The sequence below is a fragment of the Clupea harengus genome, chromosome 7 (genome assembly GCF_900700415.2).
Source record: "Clupea harengus chromosome 7, Ch_v2.0.2, whole genome shotgun sequence".
In the NCBI taxonomy this organism is placed as follows: Eukaryota; Metazoa; Chordata; class Actinopteri; order Clupeiformes; family Clupeidae; genus Clupea; species Clupea harengus.
In genome coordinates, this window is record NC_045158.1 from 21,789,721 (window position 1) to 21,809,142 (window position 19,422).

The 19,422-nt window shown below is 45.3% G+C and overlaps 2 protein-coding genes across 5 annotated transcripts; one reads left to right on the plus strand and one right to left on the minus strand.

Annotated features, from left to right (window-relative positions):
* The first annotated feature begins 362 nt into the window (after nucleotides 1-362).
* On the plus strand, nucleotides 363-4,733 carry LOC105891601 (endophilin-B2-like). Of its 2 annotated transcripts, XM_031570009.2 has the most exons (7): nucleotides 363-523; nucleotides 2,499-2,522; nucleotides 2,645-2,734; nucleotides 3,106-3,206; nucleotides 3,727-3,741; nucleotides 4,025-4,226; nucleotides 4,534-4,733. In XM_031570009.2, the coding sequence occupies exons 1-7, from the start codon at nucleotides 419-421 to the stop codon at nucleotides 4,639-4,641; spliced, it is 645 nt and encodes a 214-aa protein (XP_031425869.1). In that variant the 5' UTR covers nucleotides 363-418; the 3' UTR covers nucleotides 4,642-4,733. The 2 variants fall into 2 exon arrangements, with proteins under 2 accessions (XP_031425869.1, XP_031425870.1); XM_031570010.2 differs by lacking the exon at nucleotides 3,727-3,741 and having other exon boundaries at nucleotides 369-523.
* A 2,899-nt stretch (nucleotides 4,734-7,632) lies between these two features.
* On the minus strand, nucleotides 7,633-14,281 carry LOC116221125 (proline rich transmembrane protein 1B). Of its 3 annotated transcripts, none has more exons than XM_031570852.2 (4): nucleotides 14,018-14,281; nucleotides 10,815-11,661; nucleotides 9,767-9,895; nucleotides 7,633-8,047 (listed from the first exon to the last, which is right to left on the minus strand). In XM_031570852.2, the coding sequence occupies exons 2-4, from the start codon at nucleotides 10,896-10,898 to the stop codon at nucleotides 7,901-7,903; spliced, it is 360 nt and encodes a 119-aa protein (XP_031426712.1). In that variant the 5' UTR covers nucleotides 10,899-11,661; nucleotides 14,018-14,281; the 3' UTR covers nucleotides 7,633-7,900. The 3 variants fall into 3 exon arrangements, 2 of the variants coding, with proteins under 2 accessions (XP_031426712.1, XP_042564238.1); XR_004164033.2 differs by lacking the exon at nucleotides 7,633-8,047 and adding an exon at nucleotides 8,117-9,669 and having other exon boundaries at nucleotides 9,740-9,895; XM_042708304.1 differs by lacking the exon at nucleotides 7,633-8,047 and having other exon boundaries at nucleotides 9,696-9,895.
* Between the last annotated feature and the right edge of the window lie 5,141 nt (nucleotides 14,282-19,422).

The following is a 19,422-nucleotide window of genomic DNA, read 5'->3' on the forward strand; positions in this document are numbered from 1 at the left end:
AAGTGTGTGTGTGTGGTAAGTGTGTGTGTGTGTGCGTGCGTGCTTGCGTGCGTGCGTGCGTGCGTGTGTGAGTGTGACTGTGTGTGTGTGTGTGTGTGTGTGTGTGTGTGTGTGTGTGTGAGAGAGAGTTTCTGAATGAGCCGGACATGATCATCACACCCAAAGCAGACTCGTGATTCTCATTCTCTTTATGAAGCAACAGTATTCACAGCTAATTTGCTGCAGCAGGATTTATATCACATCCAGACATTTCCCCTTAGTGCTGAGTTCTGAGTAGACTGTCCTAGCTGATTCAGTCCCATATCATCATTAGTTTTTGAATGAAACTCAAACTAATCTGAATCTGTTTGTTTGGGTTTTGTCTTTGGCCACAGGAGTCTGGTTGTGATTGTGTGCTGGTTGCTAAAAGTGCTAGCTCATGTGTCCTCTAGGAAATGGCTTGTTTGGTCTCTGCTTTCAGGCTGTACCAGACTTCCAGGAGACCAGACCGCGCAATTATGTCCTGTCTGCCAGTGCATCAGCGGTAAGGAGGGAGCAGACACACACACACACACACACACACACACCACACACACACACACACATGCATACACACACTCACTCACTTGTACAGACATGGGTAAGTCGCACCCTACTGACCTCCTTCATCACACACACACACACACACACACACACACACACACACACACACACACACACACACACACACACACAAACACACACACAGCCATGGGTGGGACGCCTTTCATCATACAGTCTGACTCACTCATACTCTCAACTCTTATAATAGGGCTCCTGCCATACATATTCTCTCTCTCTCTCCCTCTGTATCCCTCTCTCTATCCCTCTTTCTCGCTGTCTCTCTCTGTCCATCATGTTAACAGTAGGGTTCCTACTCATCCTACCACGATTCTCTCTCTCCCTTTTTCTCTGTCATACACACTTGATTCATTCTCATTGTCGGGCTCCTCCAGAGTGTTTTCTCTCTCTCTCTCTCTCTGCCCACACACTCACACTCAGATTTCAGACATGTTTGACAACAAGCTCCTTTGTTTGCTAGCATTGGTTTGCCCCAAGATGCTCCAATTCCTGTCAATTGTTTCACATTTCAAACATGCCAGGATTCCCAAACACTGTTTCTATTAGCACAGTCCAGTATTTAACAGTCCAGTCAGTGTGTGTATGTTTGTGTGTGTTTGTGCGCGGATTAGTGGCCCAGTGGCTGTGTGTGCGTGTGTGTGTGTGTATGTGTGTGAACTAGTGGCCCAGTAGTTGTGGCTGAATGGGCCTGTGTGTGTGTGTGTGTGTGTGTGTGTGTGTTTGTGTGTGTGTGTGTGGACTAGTGGCCAAGTGGTTGTGGCTGAATGGGCCTGTGTGTGTGTGTGTTTGTGTGTGTGTGTGTGTGTGTGGACTAGTGGCCAAGTGGTTGTGGCTGAATGGGCCTATTTTTAACCCCAGTCCTATGACCCTGTGACTCCGCCCAGCCTCAAGCCACGAGGACCTCAGGAAACAGACTGCACTGTGTCTTACAAGTGTGTGTGTGTGTGTGTGTGTGTGTGTGTGTGTGTGTGTGTGTGTGTGTGTGTGTGGGTGTGTGTGTGTGTCTGACTCTGCCTGGGTGATGGACACCATGTGACACCATGCACACCAACGTTCCTACATGCTAGGATTTGTGTAGTTATGTGTGTGTGTATGCGTTTGTAAGTGTGTGTGTTTGGGGCTGTTGTAGACCTCTACATACTACAGTGTGTATGTGTGTGTTTGTGACATGTGACGGCTTTTCCCAACAAGGTGTTCAGGTGTGGAAAGACTTTTAGAAGTACTTTTTGTCATCGGAATTTTCAAGAGTGTATTTTGCACTGTTTGTACTTTTAATGTTATCAGGCATGTAGAGCCGGCTTCAGTAAGAGTCACTTGAGAATGCCTAGTGATGTGCTGTGTTGTAGCAGTAGTGATGACAAAAGCCTGGAGTGTTACCGTGTCGACCCCAGCCTCTGTGGAGCTCTAAAACATGGCCTTGTGTCTGGACTGGCGAAGGACACAAGTGGCTTCATCAGTCTGCTTCATGTGAATGTGCTGAGCCCTCATGTACCTAACCTTTGTTGTGGCTCTGAATTATGCATGATCCTTCTGTATTATACTGGCTCCATTGTGCCGTCATTGTGTTTGCCGTGGTTGGCCCCCTCTGTTGTGTCATCAGTGTCCCTCATAGAACACGGCTGCTGTTTCCTTCTGTGAAAGGATGCTATATTTTCACTTCACCTCTGTTATATCACAATAATACTTTTATTGTTGTTCTACTGTGATGTCTGATGTTTTTAACTCAAGAACACCTTTACTAATTTTGAAATAATCAGAATGTCTGTGTGTAACCATTCTGACATCATAAAGAATGCTTAGAAATCCATTATGATGTTGTCCTCAGTGATTGTTTGTCTCCATTGTGACATCAGAATGTGTCTCTCTTTCCCTTCCCCTGCGGCTATGGGCTCTTTCAGCTGTGGAGTGAGGAGGTGGACAAAGTAAGTATGACTTGACCACCAGACCCCCTGGGCCATATTTCAGTGCAGTGAGGAAAGAGAGAGGATGTGACAGGACAAGTTGTGTGTTATTTTTGTCGAGTCATCTTCTGCTGTCTCCCCAGGCCGAGCATGAGCTGCGTGTGACCCAGACGGAGTTCGACAGACAAGCTGAGGTCACACGCCTCCTGCTGGAAGGAATCAGTAGTACACACGTACGTTTGCAACACACCCCTCATTACACATCACTGGGCTTTTATTTGGTTTATTTTGCTTTGTTTGGTATGCAATATATTTAAAACATAATAATAAACATGTCACTCCATTAAACTGCTTTATCTGTTTTAATTCTCATTTACTGTGTCCTTCCAAACATATTAATTTGATCGCCTTCTCCTCCCCTGACATAAAGCACTGTGGAAATGTACAGTTAATCAGTATACATTACTCAACTCCCTGGCTAGTTTATATTGGTACATGAGCTAAAAAAAAAACTCCTGGAACTACTGTTATGCAGAAGAATATGCATTTGAATATGTAATGTTTTCTGTGTTCTGTGTTCTGTGTTCTGTGTTCCTGGTCCCAGGTGAACCACCTGCGTTGCCTGCATGAGTTTGTGGAGGCCCAGACAGCCTACTACAACCAGTGCCACCATGTCATGCAGGATCTACAGAAGGAGCTGAGCAGGTAGGAGAGTCTGGGCACCGGAAGTTAAACCTAAATCTCTGATTCACTGCCTGCTCCTTAGATTGCAAATCTGCTTAGTCGCCCGGGAGTGTAAACTGGGAGATAAATTCGTGGCTGGATATTTCCCTTTAATCCTCCTGCTGTCATCTACTGAATAATGAATGCTCTGGGATGTTAGACCTCCATACATTTGCACTTCTTTTTAAATGAATCTTCCTTGTCCAAAGTGTTTGTTGTAAGCCATGTCGGCCGGTAGATTATGTGTTTCTACCACTCCTTTCCTTTCTAATCATGCAGTAACCTGATAGCAGCTGGCTCTGCAACTGATCTAGCCCTGATCTAGTCCTGATATAGCACTGATATAGCCCTGTTCTAGCCCCGATCAAGCCCTGATCTAGCCCTGATCTTGTCTGGAGTTGTTCCAGAGTGAGCTGCTATCTGCTATGCCCTGTGACATCACTAACTGCGTCTATGACCTCTTGTGACATCACTGTGTCTCCTGTTTCCCCCCTGCCCTCAGTTCCAGTGGGGATGTGTAAGTATGCAGGAAATCCTTTTGAGATGTTTAGCTGAGTTTACAAAAGCAAGCCCATGCTGCTAGCTGGATAAAAAACAGCTCTACTACAAAACAACATAGAACAGGCCTTCCTTCAGTCCCTCTTTATCTCTTGATGTATAAAGGTGAAATGGGTGGAATTTACCTGTGTATTGATCAACATTATTACCAGTTATCATTATCTTTGTGGTTCCTTTGGAATTACACTATTTAGTCCAAAAAAACTTGCAGCTTTAATGTATTTAAACGTCCCCCTCCTCAGGTTCTCCAGCTCTTTCGGGAGGAACCCCAACTCCTCCCCGAACGCCTCAGTCCCTGCGGAGAGCCCCACCACGGCCCCCCTGGAGACGGAGGTGCTGCAGATCGAGGAGGTGCAGCCCCCCGCTAGCGGCACGCGCAAAGCTAAGGTGCTGTACGACTACGACGCCGCAGACACCAGCGAGCTGTCCCTGCTGGCCGATGAGGTAACTCATGAGATGTCTCCAAGTCATTTTCTTTCAGTTTTTATCGCTTTTTATAAATCTTTATTGTCTTTTTTTATTATTATTATTACGTATTTTCTGTTTTCTAATTTTTTTTTCATGTAATTAGTTCTTCTCAATATTCATAGTTTGCACAGCACTTTTAAATGTGCTATATAAATGAAAGTTCACGCTTTATTTGGATGGTGCCCTATAAACGATACACAGATGCTCAGATTAGACATAATAAGAAAATAAGGTGTAACCAAATAAAGCTTATTGACCTCCTCATCTCCCTGCTTGGTTCCAGCTCATCACGGTCTACACGGTCCCAGGCATGGACTCTGATTGGCTGGTTGGGGAGAGGGGCAACGTGAAAGGGAAGGTGCCCGTCACGTACCTGGAGCTCCTGAGCTAAGGGGATAACCGTCACCAGCTGTCTGCACACACACACACATATACACATACACACACACACATTCACTCACTGCCTCACACGCACACACACACACACACACACAGACACACACACATACACACACACACACATTCACTCACACACACACACATTCACTCACTCTCATAGACACTCACACACACACACACACCACCTTACACACACACATTTATTTAAGTACACTGTTACAGATTATTTAACAAATACACCGCAGCACTCATGTACTTGCTCTCTCTCTCTCACACACACACATACACACACACACACACACACACACACACACACACACACACACACATACACACATACACACATACACACATACACACACACATGCCATATGAAGACCTCTCATGAAGACGTGACAGGTCAGAAGAAGCCAAGTGAACCCTGAGTGTTTACATACTGCACTGAAAACCCTGCAGCTTACTCACGGGTCTTTCAAATGCTTGAAGTGTTTTTATTCTTTATTTTTTAACGTGTGCAGTTACACACAAGGCCATCCTGCTTTAAATGTGCCACCCATTTCTTTACACCACTAGAATTATGTGGTTTTCGACCTCCCCTCAAACACACACACACTCACTCACACACACACACCCACACAAATACACACAATCTGCGTTTTTTTCTCCCACCTCCTCCAATCCTTTTTCTCTGAATCATAAAGAATATATTAAAATCCTAACTGGATGTGCACTGACATATGCACAACTGCGACAAAACCAAAATAAAGTAAGATGAATACTAACTCTAATCGTATTTCTAACTCTAATTGTATTTCTACCAAGACTATTCTGCCTAATAGTCGTGCTAAGCGTGTGGCTGTGTCCCCCGTGAACATCAGGGGTGCATGACTGGCCGCTGCTGCTGCCTTCAGAGGCGGGAGCGTCAGTAGCCAGCTCATATCCTTCCTGTCACTGCTCTGTGCCTCTCACACCCACTTCCTGTCTCCCATAGCTGCCTCATGCCAGCTCAGCAGCAGGGAAGGTCAAAGGTCAGAGTTCAATGTCAATGATGGTGACCTTCCTTTCCTACTGTTTGCTGACACATGACATTGCTCTCTTCTCTTTCTCTCTCACCCTCTGTTCTTCTACTTCCTCTCTCTTTCTCTCTCTCTCTCTCTATCTCTCTTTCAACCATACAAAACACATGAACACATTATCATACATACATACTCAAAGACTCATACTTACTACATACAAACACAAAAATACACTTCAATGACACACAATCACTTGCATAGGATCTCCAACCCCAAACACACACTCACACACAAACACAAACACACACACACACACACACACACACACACACCTATTACTTCCATTAGCTTCTAGACTCTGCTGCCTTACAACACTCCACAGAATGTACCAGACTCAGCAGATAACTCCGCCTCCTTAACATTCTCTATTGCTTTATTGGTCCCCTGGCCCCTTAGTCCCACCCCCTCTCTTATAGTCGGTAGACATTTGGACAACAGCAGCCCTTGTAAGTGGCACAAGGATTAACCAATCACCTACGCTATGGTAACACGCACAGATATATTACTCCAGTCACTGCACTCCACTACACTGGCAGATGCTGGTCCATTGACGATAACATTTTGAAAAAAGCTGTGCTGGACAGGAAAATATTCCACTAGTTCAGCACGCAGGACTGTGACCCAGGTGGCACTTGATTCTAGTCTGGACCCGGTCCAGATGAGGCTCCGGTTCTGAATTCCCAAAGGACATGATTGGACAATAAACCCCAATAAATAATCCTGCAGGCGCTAGCTGAAGTACTATGTGTATCTGTGAGCCATGTTGTCTTTTTAAATTTGATGTTGGCACATTGCGTGTCTTTATGTGATAAATGGTAACTCTCTGTCTCTCTCTCTCTTCTTCTCTGCCTTGAGCTGGTTTCGTTTGAAAGCCCTGTCTGCTGTACAGACCTGTCTGCTGTTCACTGACTCTCTATAGTGACTCTACAGACCTGTCTGCTGTTCACTGACTCCTGTAATGACCCTATAGACCTAGACCGCTGGGACAGCAGGTGATTCCGCCTTTGCTTCACTCTGCTGAAGGCAAAAGTTGTCATGCATTGTTAACAAGTCAGAAATAGCAATTGTTCAGCACACACACACACACACACACACACAAATGCATGTGAGTGTATTGCCACCTGTTGAGGTGTGTAAAATATACCGTTTGTAACACCCAGTGATGTCATGGCTATGCACACGGCACCTCTCGTCTGTCTGGTGTCTCTCTTTCTGGGCGTAGTTTTACACGCTGCTACCCCGATCATGGCGTGCTGAGATGACTGGAGCACTTTGATGTCTGTACTGTCTAAAGGGGGCCTTTCTCTGCAGCTTTCTGTTTATTTCCAAACTTCTTTTCTCCTTTAGAGACTCTGGATGTCTGCACACCAAAGCACTTAAACAGACACACATGCACTACAAAAGTTGGTACACGTACACACACAGTCACACACACACACACACACACACACTCTCTCTCTCACATACACACCAAATGCCACTGTCTAGGTCTGTACTGCTGCTGCCCCCTGTTGGTCCCTGTTGGTTTCTGCCTTGATTTCCTTTGTATTTATTGCCCGTTCTTAAGCCATGCTGATTGAATGAAAGCTTACTGGAATGTAATAAAATAAGCTTTATTGATACATATTGTGGTCTACATGTGTTTTGTCATCTGCAGAATGCACACCATCATCATATATAATAATCATATATATCTCAATCATTGAAGTGCAAGTTGATGTTTTTTTTACACCTTAATGTTGGTAGCTTATCATAATAATATGTACATAGGTAGTTCACAGATGTCTTCCCTGACACAAACATACAGATGAATGTGCAGGCGTGCACACACACACACACACACTCACACAGACACACACACATACACACACACTCACACACACACACACACACTCACATTCACACAGACACACACACACACACACACTCACACTCACACACACGCACACACACACACACACACACACTCACACAGACATAGGTGGAAAGAAGCTTAGGTCTTCCATAAGTCACTCATTAAGGCAGTGTTGACTGCTGAAGGCCAGTACTTGCAACGTGCGGATATCAGTTTATTCATTAGAAATTGGTCGGCAATAGTATTAAAATGATTTAAATAGGTGTCAGTTTCGCAGGACTGTGAGAACCAACCATTAAATGCTTTACACAATAAATACTTTACACACAGAGAGCGATGATTACGTATATGATCCAGCCCACACACACAAACACGCCGAACATGAGGCTGAACATCACCAGGAAACGAGCCTTCTGGGAAGCCCGCTCGCCCCCTCTGACGTCACCACGCGCCAGGGCTGCCCGCGTCTGCAGGTTGAGGGGGGGGGGGGGTAATAAAGAAGAGAGAGCAAGAGCAGACACAAGAAGGACAACATTAAGAGGAGAAAATGAGAGGTATTGTGAGTTAAACGAGAAGAAAAAAACAAAAAATGGAGAGAATATAAAGAGAGAGAAAGGGGAGGAGAAACACAAGTCAACAACTAATGCTATATTTGTTCAGATACGTACACTTAAACACAGGAATGACCAGACTGCCAATAGGCTACTAACATATGACCTAATCTTTCTTGGGTTTGTGTCATATGAAGACACTGGTTTGTGATAGCAGTCATGATGTCACGATGGAGACACTGGTTTGTGACAGCAGTGTAGAGTCAATATGGAGACACTGGTTTGTGACAGCAGTCATGATGGTGACACTGGTTTGTGATAGCAGTCATGATGGTGACACTGGTTTGTGATAGCAGTCATGATGGTGACACTAGTTTGTGGTAGCAGTCATGATGGTGACACTAGTTTGTGATAGCAGTCATGATGGTGACACTGGTTTGTGATAGCAGTCATGATGGTGACACTAGTTTGTGATAGCAGTCATGATGGAGACACTAGTTTGTGATAGCAGTCACTATGGTGACACTGGTTTATGATACCAATGTAGAGTCATGATGGAGACACAGCAGTGTAATATGCTGAGCTCATTCATACGTGTCACATGTCCAGTGCAGCCATGCTGTTTCCTGTGTGGGTGTCTGGATGTTTAGTCAGAGAACATAGTGGTTTTGGTCCAAGCATTGGAAACCCTTGCACATGGCAACTGCAGGCAGGCTGTCTACAGTATGACCCACTGGTTCATTAAAGCAGCTACAGGCTGCCTACAGTGTGACCCAGTGGTTAATTATCTATTGGCACTCCTGGACTTTCACCGCAGTAAACCAAATGCATCACGGTTAGCGTTTGCCACTTTGTCTCTACAATGTTTCGTTTTTGGTTCTTCTTCGGAAATGAATAAGTCACGGCTCCTGCAGTGTTATTCAACCTCTCAGAGTCAGAGGCCATCATCATGAATGGACCAACATCACAGAGTCAGAGGCCATCTTCATGAACTGACCACCCTTGACCAAGTGTGTCGGAGCAAATGTACCACTCTCTATTTCTACATGATACTAATCAGTCAGTTTGTCTGAGACCCTCCCCTAAACAAGGACGGCACCAGCATGTCTGTATCTACCTGTTACAACAACACAACGTCAATGTGGCTGTGCCCACCGTTCTTATAGAGTCCTCTGAAGTAACTCTACCCTTGTTACACATCAGTTAAAGGATGCACTGGTGACCAACTAATATGGATTCAGTATATTTAAAACAAATTAAAAACTGTGTATATATATATATATATATATATATCAGAGTGATTGCCAAAGATGTACTGACTCCTGTGAGTAAACCCAGGCAGATTAGTCCACTTCATAAGGTGCCTACTAAACACAAGTGACCCTGACACCTGACACCCTTACATACGAGTAAACCCATATGACTATGCCCACCTTCATTACGAGTAAACCCATATCACTGTGCCCACCTTCATTACGAGTAAACCCATATCACTGTGCCCACCTTACATACGAGTACACCTAGGTGACTGTGCCCACCTTACATACAAGTAAACCCATATCACTGTTCCCACCTTACATACGAGTACACCTAGGTGACTGTGCCCACCTGGTAAACCCTGTTAATTATGCCCACCTCATATGAGTACATGAGTGCGACCAGTCCACTCATCAGGCAGCAGAAGATGGTGACCAGCAGCGACTCCACCAGGTAGTCTTTAGGGAGGGGGGGCTGATCCTCCCCCAGGGACGACCCGTTCATGTACTGCAAGGGGAGGAGGAGGAGATGTGATTGGTCTGCTTTCAGCATGAAGCTTCAGGCTTCTCAATGCAGTGATTTACAAAGGCCTTAGTGTAAATCTGGTCCGTGGAGTATGTTTATGTGCAAGTGTAATTTTCAATATAAAGCAGTTTTTAAGTTGTTTGTTATATAACATTAATGATTCAATAATAAGAGGATCCATATTGTAGTATTGTGCAGGTTATTGTAGTTTAGTGTAGGTTAGTAAAGGTGAAATTTGTTATCCTGAAGAACCAGAATACAGATAGACATACAATAATAACATGATTCTAATGGCACAAAAAACATATAGTTTTTCAGTCTGTCAACTTACTATACACAAAAACTACACAGCGTTCCTTTGACTTACTATACACAAAAACTACACAGCGTTCCTTTAATTTACTATACACAAAAACTACACTGCGTTCCTTTAACTTACTCTACACAAAACTACATAGCGTTCCTTTAACTTACTATACACAAAAACTACACAGCGTTCCTTTAACTTACTATACACAAAAACTACACAGCGTTCATTTAACTTTCTATACACAAAAACTACACAGTGTTCCTTTGACTAACTATACACAACAACTACACAGCGTTCCTTTAACTTTCTATACACAAAAACTACACAGCGTTCCTTTAAATTTCTATACACAAAAACTACACAGCGTTCCTTTGACTTACTATACACAAAAACTACACAGTGTTCCTTTAACTTACTCTACACAAAAACTACACAGCGTTCCTTTAACTTACTCTTCACCAAAACTACACAGCGTTCCTTTAACTCACTCTACACCAAAACTACACTGCGTTCCTTCAACTCTAATTCTTTATCTGATGAATTTGCCCTGACTGGTCAGAGCAGCAGTGGGAATAAAGGCATGGGACTTACTATGGCGTAGGGCGGGTAAGTGGGCGAGGGCATGAACTGGGGCTGGTAGAAGCCGGGGGGGGTTGGGGGGGGCTGGCAGGCCATGACAGGCTGCCCAGAGTAGTGGGGCAGGGTGGGGGGGTAGAAAAGATACGCCAGCTTTGGGTCGGGGGGGCTGTAAGGGGGCGGGTCCTCAGAGGCGTCTTGGAGGCCTGTCTCATGGCTGGTGGTGGGGGCGTCGCCCTCTGACCCAGCCACAACACATTCGCCCAAGACTCGGCGGTCCGGGTAGGTGTGTGTGTGGCGGGTAGGGGGGGTGTATGGTTTGATTGCTGTCTGTGTCTGAGGAGGGGTTGATGGTCTGGTTGCTGGCGCTGTCGTAAGCGAGCTGATTGGTCAGGTTGCTGTCGGTGTCGTAGGGTCGGTGGTATCGTGCGGAGGCTGTCCGCATCATTCATGGCGTGAGCCGTTTGGTAAATGTCTGTGTCAGTCGTGCCCTGAGCCGTTCTGAGACTCTCTGAATCATTTGTGCCGTTAGCCGTACGGAGACTTTCTGAATCGTTTATGTCGTGAGCCGTTTGGAGACTTTCTGAATCAGTCATGCTGTGAGCCGTTCTGAGACTCTCTGAGTCATTCGCGCTGTGAACCGTTCGGAGACTCTGTGAGTCGTTTGCAGGTCTTGACGTGTGAGTGTTGTCTGTGTCAGACACAGGGCAGGCTGTTTGGACGCGGTCAACCTCGTGCGCCGGGCAGGGGGACGGGTCTGGGGGGGTCCGGCAGCCGAGGAAGTCCTCAGGTTCTACTACCCCCTGTTGGGCAGATCCTACCCCAGGGAGCGGGTCAGGAGCCACAGGGGCTGGGGCGTGGTCTGCAGGTAGGAGAGAAGAGGAAGAGAAGGGAGAAAGAAAGAGAGGATGAAGAGAGAAGAGGAAGGAGGCAGAGAGGGAGAAAGAAAGAGAGGATGAAGAGAGAAAAGGAGAAAGAGGATGAGAGGAAATGAGAGACAGACGAAGAGAGAAACAGAAAGAAAGTTAGAAAAGAGACATATTTAGATATACGCATATGTTTACATAATGTCATCTTGACAACAATTTTGAAATGCTTTGGCTATACAAGGCGTGTTTTGTCTAGTCAATAAAGCTCATCTGAATTTAAAAACAATGAAGAGAGAGAGAGTAAGAAAGAGAGAGAGAAAGAGAGACAAAATTAAATTGAGTAAAGAGAAAAAAAGAGAGAGAGAAAATACAGGGAGAGTGAGAGAGAGAGAGAGAGTGAGTAAGTCACAGGGAGAGAGAGTAAGTCACAGGGAGAGAGAGAGAGAGAGAGAGAGAGAGAGTACGTCACAGTGAGAGAGTGAAAGTCACAGGGAGAGAGAGTAAGTCACAGGGAGAGAGAGAGAGAGAGAGAGAGAGAGAGAGAGTACGTCACAGTGAGAGAGTGAAAGTCACAGGAGAGAGAGAGAGAGAGAGAGTACGTCACAGTGAGAGAGTGAAAGTCACGGGGGGAGAGAGAGAGAGTACGTCACAGTGAGAGAGTGAAAGTCACGGGGGGAGAGAGAGAGAGAGAGAGAGAGAGAGAGAGAGAGAGAGAGAGAGAGAGAGTACGTCACAGGGAGAGAGTGAAAGTCACAGGGAGAGAGTGAAAGTCACAGGGAGAGTGAAAGTCACAGGGAGAGAGAGTGAAAGTCACAGGGAGAGTGAAAGTCTCTGTGATCGCGCAGCAGGGGAAGCTGATAGGCATTTCCTTCTAATTAATTCAATTAAAAACAGGAAGCACCCTCTCACATTTCCTATCAAGCTCCCCATCCTATCAGAGGAGAAGTGTGTGTGTGTGTGCTGCAACTTCACATCACAATATTTAATCATCTGCCACCACCTACAACCAGTCCCCCCCCCCCCCACAGCAATACCTCACTTCATACCCTGAAGTCCAATTTTCATTTTTTCTCTTTGTTTTCTTTAATGAGATTCATTTCCATGCCTAGTGATCCAGTCAGAGGGACCTTAAACGCTGAGAAAGCCATCATATAGTTTCACTGTAAGAATGTGAGGTTGTTTGACCTCCAGTGCAGCTGTGAGGTAGTTTCACTGTAAGAATGTGAGGTTGTTTGACCTCCAGTGCAGCTGTGAGGTAGTTTCACTGTAAGAATGTGAGGTTGCTTGACCTCCAGTGAAGCTGTGAGGTAGTCTGAGCTGTGGGCAGTGACCCACTTTCAGCCCTAATTTGGAAACCGTTGGCTTGATTAATTCAGTAGTTATTGAGTATCACTCTCTAGCATACCCTATAGTGTGTGTGTGTTCTCTAACATACCCTACAGTGTGTGTGTGTGTGTTCTTTAACATACCCTACAGTGTGTGTGTGTGTGTGTGTGTCTGTGTTCTCTAACATGTCCAAGAGTTTTTGTGTGTGTGTGTTCAGGTTCATTGAGTTTCCTTCTTTGGCAAAGTGCCGCAGAAAGAGTGGTGATGTGCAGAGAGACACACACACACACACACACACACACACACACACACACACACACACACACACACACACACACACACACTATCACTCACTAACACACACACATACACACACACACACACACACACACACACACACACACACACACACACACTATCACTCACTAAGACTAACACAGACATTCACATGCTGACACCGATACTCCCAGTGCAAAAACAAATGGCATGGAAACTATGTAAAACAAACAGGAGAGCAGAAGTGAGAGAGAGAGGGAGGGAGAGAGAGAGTGTGAGAGTGAGAGTGAGAGAGAGAGAGTGAGAGAGTGAAAGAGAGAGAGTGAAAGAGTATAGACTGCATCATTATCACCGCCCTCTCTGAGGAGACTCCATTAATGTTTGTCCAACATGTCAGTGATTCTAGAGAGAGCTATGAGAAGCCATGCTTTTGAGGGGCTTGACTCTCAAAGCATTTCAGTCAGAGTATTGCGTAACCACACTTTTTCTCCTGTCCACAATTAACAGCTGAGTCGATATTTTCTAAAAGCCACCCTCACCAAATATTACCTTCAGCTTATCAAGTTTTAAAGTGAAGCGATGGCCTTGTTTGTAGTCAGTCATCTATTATATTAGTTTCCAGTGTAATCAGACTCGTGCAGGTTTTTTAGTCAGCTTTGAGCATCTACGTCTAGACAAGGTAAACAGCCCGAGCGATTGGGTTTGGAGGTCAGAAACAGCCACTGGCTAAGACAAAGCAGGCCTTACCGGGCTCCATGAGGGTCGAACCGTACGTGGACCAGAGCTAGGGTTTGAAGGTCAGCGCTCCCAGGGGTCAACCACTCGTTGGGAGAACGTCCGACTGGAATGGCAGGACGAGTTCCATTGAGTAAGAGGAAGAGAGAGAGAGAAAGAGAGAGAAAGAGAGCTGCGGATTAGGAGCTTCTCATGCTGGGCTGTAATGGTTGCCGCTTGGATGATCCACTTCCCTCTATCGGTTTCTCTCTGTCTCTATCTCTCTCTGTCTCTCTCTCTCGCACAGGGCAGTATCATGTTTGTTTAATTATTGACAAGCCTTTCCCTGTTTGTGTGTCGTCTGTGTGGATGCCTGCGTGCGCACGCATGTGTGTGTGTGTGCATACTGTATGTATGTGTGTGTGCGTATGTGTGTGTGTGTTTATTTGTCTGTGTGTGTGAAAAGGATATGATAATGATCCGAGGTGTTCTTTGCCTGTGTGTGTACATGTGTGACTGTGTACTGTGTGTGTGTGTGTGTGTGTGTGTGTGTGTGTGTGTGTGTGTGTGTTGTGTGTGTGTGTGTGTGTGTGTGTGTGTGTGTGTGTGTGTGAAGGATGTGACTGTGATCCAAGACGTGCTCTGTCTGCAATGCAGTGTGGGATTGTATTTATATTTGTGTCCTAGGGCTTCCTGACCTGAGTGTGTGTGAGAAACTCAGAGTGTGACAGAGTGTGTGTGAGACTCAGTGTGTGTTAGACTCAGTGTGTGTGACACTCAGAGTGTGTGTGAGACTCAGAGTGTGTGAGACTCAGTGTGTGTGTGTCACAGAGTGTGTGTTAGACTCAGTGTGTGTGTGTCACAGAGTGTGTTTGTTAAATTTAGATTCAAATTTGTGCTTTTATTTTTAATGTTTAATTTTTAATGTTTCCATGTAGCTGTGATTTTCCATACCTGTAGTTGATTCTTTATTGGCTTGATATCTACTATAGCAAATATACATGCTGTTCATTTAGTGGGAAATGCATTGGTCTAATGTTGTCAGATGACCACTAGAGGGCGACCAAGGCAACAAAATGAAACAGAATTATTGTGGCGTTACTGTCTCAAACAGTGCCCATGTATGAAAGTTATTCAGAAATTGTATCTGCCTTCAAGTTTTTCAGGAAAGGTATTGACTGAATTAATGCACACAAAAGCAGTTTTAAAACTACTATTTCATTCCAGTATGTGATGCCCACACACACACGCACACACACACACACACACACACACACACACACACACACACACACACACACGTAAATACTATATCACTATATCATCTGTATATTGCTTGTATATTGTGCATTGTCTGTAAATAATATGTACATTGTCGGTATATTGTCTGAATTGTTTGAGAGTCACCAACAGCCGCAACCACATTTCTTGTGTGTCTTTAACTTGGCCAATGAATCTGATTCTGATTCTAATTCGGATTGAATGATGTAATTCTTGATGGTACAGTAATCGAAGTGCTAAAACCACCGCGAGAGATGTACACTTATATAGATGTATGTATGCATATATAAATAAACAAAAAGACTCTGGCTCTTTCACCTGCAGTCCTCTCTTTCTTCTATCTATCTATCTATCTATCTATCTATCTATCTAATAATGAAAACAACCTTGTTTTTAGTCTTCAGACAGCACTGAAATGTGGGAGGAGGAGAAGGGGGGTGTAGTGAAGCACTCTTCACCCTGACCGCAGCGCCAAAGAGCCAGGCTCGATGGTATGGCAGTCGGAGCACATACTCATCTGTAGTGACGACACTCCATCACACTGCCCTCCCCTTCGGGAAGCACACCCATGTGCTTAACGCACACAGGAATCCCTAACGCATTCGACCACCGTACGCAACGCCATCCCCATCCCAGGGTGCCCCACACACTACGTAGTGCGTCATCCATCTTCAACCATCTCTGGGGTTCCCCACACACTAGTGCTTCACCCATCTTCTTCCCCACACACTAGTGCTTCACCCATCTTCATCCATCTTCTTCCCCACACACTAGTGCTTCACCCATCTTCATCCATCTTCTTCCCCACACACTAGTGCTTCACCCATCTTCATCCATCTCTGGGGTTCCCCACACACTAGTGCTTCATCCATCTCTGGGGTTCCCCACACACTAGTGCTTCACCCATCTTCACCCATCTCTGGGGTTCCCCAAACAGGGGGCACTTGCGTCTAGCGTTCAGACAGCACTGAAATGTGGGAGAGGAGGAGGAGGAGGAGGAGGAGGAGGGGAGACTCTGCCATGCCATATTATATATTCCGTCAGTCAGTGGCCAAAACAACATAAGAATTGTGGCCATTTGTACTTAATGAATACTAATGGTAATACACAAATGAAAATATAGCGTTGGTTTGTTCTCAGGACTGATAGAAAGGCAGCTGGATAGCTCATAGATGTTCTACTGTAATAAGGGTTAGGATTATGTCTGAGTTAATATATATCGTCAGACAAGCACAATATAGCCCGCTGTACTTGATATGCTGTTTTCATATACCATAGACAGCACCTCAGGCGATGCCATGCATTTGTATATCTCTTTTTCCAAGAAACCTGCCCGTGAAACAATAGGGATATCTTCCTGTCTGCTTCCTGTTTGAATATCCCATGGTGCTTTGAGAGAGCTTATGGACAGACACGGAGCTAAAAGCTAAACAGGAATGCAATACTTTAACATCAGTTGTCCCCTTACAGACTCATACAGTGTAAGTGTGTGTGTGTGTGTGTGTGTGTGTGTGTGTGTGTGTGTGTGTGTTGGTGGTGGTAGGGGGGCTGCTCCAGGATCAGTCCCTCTTCAATCCCTTTTATTAGTTTTTAGTGTGTGGGGGGGTTCGCCCTGTGGCGGGCTGTGGCGGGCTGTGACGGCGAGGGGTGAGGCATGCCTACACATTGAGACCTGGTGCTTGGGTGGGGTGGGGGTGAGGGGGTCAGGGCTTGACAGCCAGGCCAATGTCTTACCTGATTACTGGGCTCTCTCTGAGATTACCGCAGACATTAAGGTCAAACCAGAGAGGGGCAGATTGGAGTGGGGCTGTAGGCAAGCTGCTTACAACGGTGAGAGGCAGAAAGAGTGAGGGTTCGCTGATGTGGAGGGAGGGGTGTAGCACTCACTCACACTCTCAGTGGATCGGGCACGGCCGCCAGTGGGGTACAGACACACACACACACACACACACACACACACACACACACACTCTCTCAGTGGATCAGGGATGGCCATCAGTGGGGTACACGGCGGCCATACGGTTGTCTGTCAGCGCTGCAGGAGAGCTCTAGCCCTAGGGCGCTAGCTTGAACAGGTGAACATCACGTGTGGACATGTAGGGAGAATGGCCCATCAGTTCAAAGCAGCAGTCTGGGGCAATGGCTGGCAGTTACACTCAAAAAAGCTCTAGAAATGTTTTTTTGTTTTTTTGAAGAACACACCCCACAGGAATCGTTAAAGGTGGCAATTTCTACCTCTCTGCAGGATGTGTTCTGTATCGAAACTTTTCCTGCTCTTCTACATTGAAATCCACACTCACAGAAGAGTGCAGAACAGAACAAGCTAAATAAATAAAAGCACAGTAAAGCTGGATGACAGAACCATGAACCATTAGTCATACTCTACATCCCCACAACCCTGGACTGCCCAGGACGAGCCTTTGTGTCTGCTGTCCAGGGCAGGGCAGGAGACTTGTGTTTATTAATTTGGCATCGTGACAGGGACGATCACAGAAGGCAGGGGACCATCTCAGCATTACTCATGAACAAATGCACTGCTTGGTATTTTGCGGGGGAGACCTATCCTTGAAGCGAAAACAACAACCCTGTCATGTTGGTCTTCAAAATCTTTGTGTCCGGAAGGAAAAAAAATGCAACTTTTAAAAATGTTATTTATTCATTTATTTTTAAACGAAAAAGATAAGGATTGAAGAAAACTGTCTCACTGGAAAATGTCAAAGACATTTTCACGCCCAAATGTTTACAAAAGGAATAAGGTCAAGAGCAGAAGATTAGAGAGAAAGTTTGTTTCATTTATGGATAGAGCTCCCATTGTATTCCAACAGTCCAACAGTCCAACAACCTGATCCCTATGGGCTACCAGCGTGGCTGTGCTGCTGCCTCAGTCTCTACCCTGTAAGCAGCTTGAGCCGCTGAGGATCCGATTAGAGAGACTCCCAGGTCCCTGTCTAAAGCTTTCCCCACTCCTGTGGATTGACAGGCCTAGCTGCTGCTCCTCCGATCACCTGCATCCTCCCCAGTGCAGTTCACCTGCAGACAATGACACTGAGGAGAGACGTCTTAATTACTCTGTGAATCACGTTTAACACGATTACTTACCTGGACACCGCAGATGAGCACACACAGGATTGCAGGGAAGGTGGGGGTTGAATGGCACTTTGGGGCTTAAAAAACACGTACAACACTTTCTTTGAATATAGCTTTATAAGACTGACATAACTATGTCATAAACATATTATGGCAGAGGTCATAACAGCTCATGTCCAATGATTTTACAATGCCATGTTACCATTATCGATAGTGGTCATGACAGCTCTCTTAATTTTATATGCCAGCTTAATGTCATCAAGCTGTCATAGCATCACACAGCCATGACAGTTTCTGTTGATAGTGACATGATACTGTTAGATCACTGGACACTGATTGCTATGTAAGGGATAATGTGTAGTCCGGCGGTCATTATCGAAAAATGAGGCAGGGTTCAGGTAAAGTGCTACCGAAAAACTCTTTGTGGGATACTGTAGAACATCTGTATAACACGTCATAGAACTCTTGGAAGTTGTTGATATTTAAAAAAAATATAATTAATAGTTCGATGTCATCGGTGATAATTATGAAGCCAAACATAGAAGGTTATGCCACTTTGTCGCAAGAGAACACCCGATTTCACCAGTGTTCAGTGTTCTCTCACAATGACCTCAGGATAAAGAAACAAATGTGTTGCTAACGTAACGTGTGTTGCTAATGTAACTTGTGTTGCTAATGTAACGTGTGTTGCTAATGTAACGTGTGTTGCTAACGTAACGTGTGTTGCTAATGTAACGTGTGTTGCTGATGTAACGTGTGTTGCTAATGTAACGTGTGTTGCTGATGTAACGTGTGTTGCTAACGTAAGCACAGAAGAGTTCCTCGGCTGCAGCCGACTCTGGGCCAGCTCTGGCTGTAATCTGAGGCTGATCTGGCCCAGTCCTGCGTGCGTCCATGCCAGATTCAGCTGGCTGTCACGTCGATAGTTGCATGCAGAGTGGTGAAGTGATGCAGAGTGGTGGAGTGAGCTTGCTCTTGGTTACGACCTGGCTCGTGAGCTGCAACATGAATTGGAGACATTCCAATAAATAAATAAATTGACTTGAAATCTAGGGGATAAATATAGAAAC

What these genes read in the sequence shown, in the direction of transcription:
- LOC105891601 (XM_031570009.2), top strand. Translation starts at nt 419, where the DNA reads ATGTGTCCTCTAGGAAATGGCTTGTTTGGTCTCTGCTTTCAGGCTGTA. An exon ending in GGAGTGAGGAGGTGGACAAA is followed by an intron (nt 2,523 to 2,644) that starts GTAAGTATGACT and finishes CTGTCTCCCCAG; the next exon opens with GCCGAGCATGAGCTGCGTGT. An exon ending in TGTCCCTGCTGGCCGATGAG is followed by an intron (nt 4,227 to 4,533) that starts GTAACTCATGAG and finishes GCTTGGTTCCAG; the next exon opens with CTCATCACGGTCTACACGGT.